The sequence below is a fragment of the Vicia villosa genome, linkage group LG6 (assembly GCF_029867415.1).
Source record: "Vicia villosa cultivar HV-30 ecotype Madison, WI linkage group LG6, Vvil1.0, whole genome shotgun sequence".
NCBI classification, from domain to species: Eukaryota; Viridiplantae; Streptophyta; class Magnoliopsida; order Fabales; family Fabaceae; genus Vicia; species Vicia villosa.
This window is the reverse complement of record NC_081185.1, coordinates 152,269,019-152,277,710: the sequence shown is the minus strand read 5'-3', so window position 1 is coordinate 152,277,710 and position 8,692 is coordinate 152,269,019. Positions and strand designations below refer to the sequence as shown.

General features: G+C 40.8%; 1 protein-coding gene across 1 annotated transcript; it reads left to right on the top strand.

Annotated features, from left to right (window-relative positions):
- The first annotated feature begins 21 nt into the window (after positions 1–21).
- Positions 22–7,592, top strand: LOC131610534 (uncharacterized). Its single transcript, XM_058882500.1, has 2 exons — positions 22–2,327; positions 5,447–7,592. The coding sequence occupies exon 2, from the start codon at positions 5,477–5,479 to the stop codon at positions 7,325–7,327; it is 1,851 nt and encodes a 616-aa protein (XP_058738483.1). The 5' UTR covers positions 22–2,327; positions 5,447–5,476; the 3' UTR covers positions 7,328–7,592.
- Positions 7,593–8,692: the final 1,100 nt, after the last annotated feature.

Here is an 8,692-nt window from a genome sequence, read left to right as displayed (position 1 = left end):
GTTAACTTGTCCACTAAAATATTTTTAATTTGTGGTGTTTGTCATACCCCAAATTTGTCCTACCCTTGATTTCCAACTGGCTTAGACTTCTCATCTCATGTACATATCTCCCATTAAGTCATTAACATAACTCATGCATTCATATCATTTGTATTAATCAGAGACTAGCAAGGGATAGCTTTTATAGCAGAGAATCTCTTACCAAATGTGTGAATCTGAGGTGTAATCATGTGGCTCTTTGTTCATTGAAGCCCCCCTGGGTTGGGGCCCTCTCATTCTCAACTCAAGGCATTGTTTGAAAAGTGCAAGCTTGATGTTCATCTGATTATCCTGAATTAGGTTTCTTGACCAAAGTCAACGCAGTTGACTTTTTGGTCAAATACATTGATCAAGAGTCGATTTTATGGAGAGAAGTGGCACGATGCTTGTGTGGAAGTGTTCAGTTGATTTCTATGGGTCAGAAGCGGATTAATCGGGAATTTCATTAAAATCGGAGGAAAATCAGAACAGTTGACTTTTGGGTCAAAATCGGGTCAATCACTCAAATACCGACTTTTGGTGAAAAATCGGTCAAGAAAAGTCAAGGAATAGATAAAATCGGGAGTTTGACAAAAATTACCAAAAATAGAAAATACCAAAAATGATAAGTTCTAACACTTAGAAAAAATATTGAGTTTTTGGCATGGTTGATCAGCTCACTTCACAACCATTTTACATGTACTTCTGGGCCTCGATTCAAAAAAGTTACAACATAAAAAATGTTCACCTCATGGAATACTACAAGTTTGCAGTTGGGGTCATCTTCAAAAAATGCTTGAATCAAAAGTTGTTGAGGTTTGAAGTTGAACATTATCATTGAGACACAAGTCAAGATGCTAAGAAGATTCCTGGGCAGCGTGACACAATTCGTCGAACACGTGGTGTGTTGAATTTGAGCTTGATTATAGAGAAATATAGATGGCCACAAGAGGCAAACTTGGTATCATTCTCTTCCCCTCCATGTTCTCTATACAATTAACCAAGAATCAAATAAATTGAGTGGATATTGAATGATCTATGAAACTCCAAAGTCTCATCTTCATAAAGTCAAAGTTACGCGTCTGGCTGGGCATAGAATTCAGGTCACGTGAGGCATTCAATCAAACACATGGCGTGCCACTTTCAAAGCCAATTTCAGAGACGTGTTAGCATTCTATTGACTCTAATTTGGTATCAAAATAATCTCATCCATTCCTTCTACCCTAAGGTCAAAGAATTATACCATTTGGTTACTTAATCGTCGAGATATGAAGCGTTGAAGTGAGCTATTGGTAATTTGTAATGTGACCGGCTAAGGTTGAACTGTGCACGCGCGTCCAAGGCATTTGTTCCCACCAGGTTTCATACAATCTTTCTTACACCTCCATCCATCATTTCAAGGTATCTCCAACGTCAATGTTGTTGTATTCCATGTCCTCTTCACATTGATCTTTAGACTGAGGTAAATGGTTGACCATGTCTAAAGCTACAAGCACATAAAGTGAGCATGTTGAACATATTGGCTTAGCAAGAGATACTAAACCTGTAGCTGGCATTTGCGCGGAATAGCAGCCATGTGTTGCAATTTTTACCATAAGCACCAAGCCACAGGAAGCATCACGTGAGTTGTTGATAAACCTAACAAAAAGGCTGCATGCATGAAAACTTGATAGAAGCTTACTACAAACAAGAAACTATTCACTACATCAAAGCCACACCATATTCTCATACACTCTCACTCCATTATAAATATCAAGCCCTTCACGATTCACACGGACACACATTTCTCTCATTTTTCAAAACTCACAACTCTCATCACTCTCTTCACTCTCTCCCTCCTCTCACCTTCTCTCTCTCTCTCGATTCTCTCCCTCTCTTCATTACAGAAACAGAAAGTTTGTTACGCTTCTAACAAACTTCAAACCACCATAACTACCACCTCCAACCTCCATAACTAACTCTTCAACCACCACTCTCCTCCGCTTCTCCTTCTCCATAACCGAACCTCTATCTTCAACACAAAGCTCCCAACCTTCATTGGCCTTCATCATCCATCACCTCACCTCTTGCGATTGCAGCATCATCATCATCAACCGCTCCTTCCGCTGACTCAGCATCTTCTTCATCACTGGCTATCTCGAAGATTTGTGGATCTACACCTTAGCTGCAAGATTCGTTATCTTCAAACCACACGAGTTTGTCTCTCTGCCGTCAATACACATTGAAGATTCACAACAAGTGTAAGCATCATCATTAGGAGCTCAGATCCACGAGGTTCCCCACTGCTTTTGCTCCAAGAATCTGAACAAGTAAGTATTTCGAACTCCCTGAGCATATTAATACTACTATGTGAGATGGATGATTGTTGCCTTGCATAGCTTTGGATTCTTGAGTGTTGATTTCGATTTGCTTCGAATATGTTGTTATCTGAATGTTAAACTGTTTGTTTGAGTTCTACAAGTGATTATGAACACGTTAGCATGCTTAGAGTGAGTTTTGATGAAGGTTCTTTACGTTAGGGTTTTAGGTTTGATCACGGTTTGGATGTTAGAGAAAGAGTTAATAAAATCTAAAGCCAGATTCGTGCTCAGCACGAAAATCCGAAGGGAGTAGTGTGTCGTTCCCTTATCTCTGGGCGAATCGCAGTATAGTTCCGGCGGGGTTGATCGGAGAAGATGACCGGAGGTGGCTCTCCGGCATCTATTTTGTTGTTCACGTTTTCAACCCTCTTCGCTTACGTGGCACGCCCTAATTGGATTCTGGTCCCCATTTAATTGCAGTTTTGTCCATATTCATATGATTGGGTGATGAAGTGTAACGTGGTGATTGGCTTAGACATTGTTTTTGTCATATAGTGACTTAAGTGATAGTGTGCCTGATTGATTTTTTTTCACATGCTTAAAATCACGTTACATTTCTTTTCCCACATACTGAATAATGTAAGTGAAATAATAAAATAAAATGGAATAAAAATGAGGTGGATTAGAGTGTTGAAGGTGATGGACCGAAACCACTTCGTTTTGGGCCTGAGAGTAAATTCTTGGAATTACACTCCGCATTTGCTAATGCACCACACTCCAACGAATTTGGGCCTACGCGCCCATGCTTTCTCCACCCCCTGTTTCTGGCCCAGAATGCATTTAACCTGGTTTTAGCTCATTTGGAAATTACTTCAGCACCCCTGGTAGTTTAGAATTTTTCTTTTAAATTTTGTTTTCTTTTAACCTTTTAATTCACTATTCCAATTTTTAACTCTAATAAAAACCTATAAAAATTTGTTTTAGATATTTTAGGGTGTGTAAATAATTGTCACGATTTTTGTTATATTTTTTAGTTGTTTTAGTATTTTTTTTTTAACAAACCTTTCTCTTTGCAATATGGTTTGAATTTTCTTTTGTTTTAATACTTCCTTGTAAATAATCTTGTTAGTAGATTTAGGAATTAATTTTAGTCCCGATTTTTTATAGACTTAATTGATGTATGTGTGATTGTGAATACCATTTACTTGTTATAGTTCTCAAACTTTATTTGTCATATATTGATTTCCTTTACCTATTTCATGTATAGTTTTTTGTTGTTAATGAATTGCATAGTTTTTCATTTTAAATCCCTTGTATAGACAACTTAGACTAGATTTAGAAATAGTTCCCTTCTTTCATTCTTTTCCCCTTCGACTTTTAAAATACGTAATAAATATCGATGAAGATCATACCGTCACTATATTTCATAGTAGGAAAGAAATGATTGGGGTGTAGGCCCCGATGTATGTTCTTTCCTACTTAGCAGAGAAGAAATGATTGAAGTGTGAAGCTTCGATGTATTTCTTAACCGTTGTTTAGAGAAACGATCGTGGTGTAGGCCTCGATGTGCATTCTCTAAATATTCACAAAAAACTCTTTTTGTATCTCCTTTACTTAACGGAGAAGAAATGATTGAGGTGTGAAACCTCGATGTATTTCTTAACCGTTATTTAGAGAAACGATTGTGGCGTAGGCCTCGATGTGCGTTCTCTAAATATGCAAAACAAAACTCCTTTTGGTATGATCTGAGTCACAAACAAATTCCCTTAAAAAACACCAACCAAAAACACATAAAACACTAATAAATGGTCAAGATTTAAAACAAAGTAAGGAAGTGGTGCGAAGCCTTGTAGTAGGTTCTCGTCATCATGGAATTACCCTAAAAGACACAAACCAATCTCTTTTTCTTTTCTTAAGGGCAAGTTATCTCCGCTCCATTGCATCCTAGGCGATCCCTTATGCAAGAGCGTGAGCGTTAACGCCGCCCAACTAAAAAACACAAAAACAAACAGAAAATCTTTAGCCGAGCTACGGTAACTCTGATTCCTGAAAAGGATACGTAGGCAGCGGGGTAGGGCCCGTGCGAGTACAATTCTTTATTTTCCCTACATTCTGCATTCATTTCGCATTTAGACATAGACATAGTTAGACACCCTTTAGATAGAAATAAACATAGGTGGATACCATCGAGTACGATGGGCGCGAGGGGTGCTAATACCTTCCCCTTGCGTAACCGACTCCCGTACCTTGATTCTCTGGTCGCAAGACCCTGTTCCTTCCTTTGTTAGGTTTCCTGGTATTCCTTTCCCTTATGGGATAAATATATTGGTGGCGACTCTATTCATTTTTCGCGAGCGTGTGACAGCTGGCGACTCTGCTGGGGATGTTGCTAGACCTGTTGCTGGTCCATCCTTAGTGAGTCGATCCTAGCCTGCGTTTGTTTGTTTATTTACTGGGTGTTTATTTGTTTTTATGTCTATACCTTGTATATATGTTTGCATGTTTACTTTTCTGCCTGCATATCATGTTTATTTCTGTTTGCACATCATGCATATGGATTATATTCTGTGTTCCTTGGGGTCTTCTGTTCTGTTTTGCAGGTTGGGTGGGATTGTTCTATGAGGTAAAAGGCCCAATACCCAGGCCATGAGTGATACCTTAGGAACTAGGAATAGAGTGGCCATGACGGACAGAAGACGTATGTCTGATTGATCCGATCATGTATCCACGGGCAGAGCTTGGTTGAAAGAGGCAATATCGTATGATTACGCCTACTTTCAATCCTCTGTTGGCTTTTTTTGACCTACCTTGACCTAGACTACACCCGTGAGTGGGGAGGGATATACATGACAGGTACCGTTGGTGACCGTTCTGTTCTGCTGATGACTTGTGTTCTCATGGTTTCATTGTGCCTATGCCGGACCTTTGATCCTGCAACGTCCGATCTTATCCAGAGGCAACACACACTTCTCCTATGTGGGGAAACTTCCATTGCATCATTTACATCATGGCATATTTACCTTCCAAAAAAAGAGAAAAGAAAAGAAAGAAAAGATGTAGTAAAAAAAAAAAGAAAAAAAGAAAAGAAGAAGAGTAGTATTATTTCTCATATGCATGCCATTTTTCAGGGTATCCGAGGTTATTACGTTTCATCCAGGATGGCTAACAACGTGACCGCTACCAGAGAAGCTACAAGGCGTACTCACACTTACAGTTTCCATCGCGAAGGTTTGGTTCAGTTGGGGCAATTGGGTGGATTGATCACTGGTCATAATAAAACTGTGTTCACTGAGAATTATGGAAACATCTTGACTCTTTTGGACTCACACGTCGACGAATGGGGTTTATCTACTCTTCTCCAGTTCTATGATCCTGACTTGCGTTGTTTCACCTTCTCAGGCTATCAGTTGGCTCCCACTCTCGAGGAGTACTCTCACTTTCTCAATATCAAGATTCAACACAAGGTTCCTTTCGTGTGTGCCCCAGAGAAACCAGATTTGAACAACATTGCCAACGCTCTTTATTTGAGCATAGAAGACGTTCTTGGGAATTGGAAGAAGAATGGTAACACCCATGGTTTCTATATGAGTTTCTTGGTTGAGAAGGCTCAAGAGTTGGCTAACAAAAAGATGTGGGAGGCTTTCAACGCCCTTCTGGCCGCTTTGATCTATGGGATCGTGATGTTCCCTAACATTCACAAGTTCGTTGATCTGGCCGCTATATGTCTTTTTGTGGATAAGAATCCGGTCCCTACTTTGCTAGCCGATACGTACTATTCTGTTCACTCTCGATATGGGAAAGGAGGAGCCATAAGGAATTGTTTGCCGTTGTTATACACCTGGTTTAAGTCCCACCTACCTACAAGTGGTCCTTTCGTTACTTCTACTCAGAAATGGCATCAAAGGATCATGGGGCTTACTGGAAATGACATTGTCTGGTGTCCTACTGGGATGGACGTAGAGGAGGTTATAACTAGTTGTGGTGCTTTTGACAATGTTCCCCTCATAGGAACAAAAGGTGTTATCAATTATAATCCTAAGCTAGCGCTGCGTCAATTGGGTTTTGCACTTGAAAACAAGCCTTTGGACAAAGAGATATTTGAATCCGTTTGCTTTGAGAAGGGAACCGATCTAAAAGGTTTAGAAAAAGTGGTGAGTGCCTGGAATGACATCCATACGAGTGATCAGATTTCTCTAGGTGAAAAGAATGCTGTTGCCAAACAAGCCTACACGGATTGGGTTGAGGATAGAGTTAAAGATCGTCTGTTGCCTTTCCCGAAGGTTAATCCATTGTACAAGCAACCACCTAAGGTTCCAATTGCCATTATGCCTGCTGAGAATTGCATCCCGGTAGATATGGAATGCACCCAATTGCACGAAAAGAAGTCGGATGCGCAACCGAAACATTGTCTTGTGGACCAGAAAAGAGTTGAGTTGACGCACGAAGCCAAAATGCTGAAGGGAGGATCTTCCAGAGTTCAAAAGAGGGCTAGAACGGAAAAAGGTGAAAGAGATACTACTGTTATTGTCGAGGATCACCAGAAGATCCTAAAAAGGGCCATGAAAGAAGCAGAAGAGAAACTCAAGCAAGAGTACCGAGAAGACTTGAAAGCTTATAAGCTCAAGATAGAAAGGGATGCTAGAGTTGAAGTGAAGAATCTGAAAAAGAAACTGGAAGAAGAGACCACTCGAAGAATGGCAGTTGAGACTCAACTGAAAGGAAGTCACCTCCGTAATACTCGACTAACAGAAGAAAATGCCAAGCTCAGAGATCGAATGATGGAGGACATATCTGAGAAGGATTATCTCCCAGAATGCAAAGGATGTGACGAACTCAGGGAGTGCTGCAAGAAGCTGGATGGGCATTTGTTTCGCAAAGATGAGGTGATCCAAAGCCTTCTTAAAGGAAGAGATCGAGAAGCAACCAAGAAGCTGTTTGATGAAACTAAGAAGTGGAGCGATGAGCACTTCAGACAAGGAGGACCTCTGTTTTATATTCAGATGGATTGATGTTTGAGTCTGTATGTTTCGACCACCACCAGACTTGTTGGATGGGGTCTTTTATTTCCATTGTTGAACTATCTTGTTGATGTATGGCTTGCCCAAGTTTAAATTTCTTGTTATGAATAAAAAGAACTAGTTTCTCTTGACACTTATCTTTTGTCACATTGTTAGCTATTCTGGATCAATATTAAATCTTGGATACTCTGAAAATGGCACATCACGTCATACGCACACATGCACTCATACATTCACATTATCACATTGCATTTTTCAGGTTATTGTACAAGAAACTAATTGGGGTCCCTTTCAGCAGCAAATTTCTTTTCCGACGACGAAGCTGACTTTCTTACATCCTTACCGTACCCGGAGCAACGAGAGAATCATGGAACAATTTGAACAGAATCAAGCTGCCCTCCGTAGGGATATGGATGTTATGGGGGAAAGAATGGCCCAACTTATGGAGACTCTCCATGCCGTTGTTCAAGGACAGGATGAACTCAGAAAGAGTGTCGCTAGTTTGGTCAAAGATACTCCTACCAATTCTGCTGACGGAGGGGTGAAAACTAAAGAGACTCCTATTAATGAGACACTTAAAGTGGTGGACGACCACCATGAGGTTATTGATCTTGAACATGATCTCACTGCTGAGTTGACCGAGACTGCTAAGATGTACCAAGCTCTTGAAGAACGCCTTAAGGCCGTTGAGGTTGCTAAAACTTCGAGTTTTAACACTGCTGCTATGTGCTTGGTACCTGGGATTGTTATTCCCCCGAAGTTCAAGGTGCCAGATTTTGATAAGTACAAGGGAGTTACCTGCCCAGAGACTCACATTCGTTCCTACTGCCGTAAGATGGCCGCTCACGCTGAGAACGAACCTCTGCTTATGCACTTCTTCCAGGATAGTCTCACTGGAGCCCCGTTGGAGTGGTATATGAAACTCGAGAGGTCTAATGTCAGTACTTGGGGAGAACTTGTTGATGCCTTCCTGAAACAATACCACTACAATACTGCTATGGCTCCTAGCCGTGCCCAACTGCAGAATATGTCACAGAAATCTGAAGAGTCCTTTAAAGAATACGCCCAGAGATGGCGTGAACTTGCTGCTCGAGTCCAACCTCCTTTATTGGACCGAGAGTTGATTGATCTGTTTATGGGGACTCTGAAAGGGCCGTATCTTCAGCACATGGTTAGTAATACTTCTCCTTCTTTTTCGGATGTGGTCATCATTGGTGAGAGGGTTGAGAACTGTGTCAAAGCTGGTACCATTCAAGGTGTTACTAATCCTAGCAACTCAAGTGGTAATGGTAAGAAGCCGTATTCTGGGTTTGTGAAGAAGAAGGAAGGTGAGACTAGCACCGCTTCTGTTGACCA

Bases quoted from the DNA above. Each gene is read 5' to 3' on its own strand.
- LOC131610534 (XM_058882500.1), top strand. From the start codon at position 5,477: ATGGCTAACAACGTGACCGCTACCAGAGAAGCTACAAGGCGTACTCAC.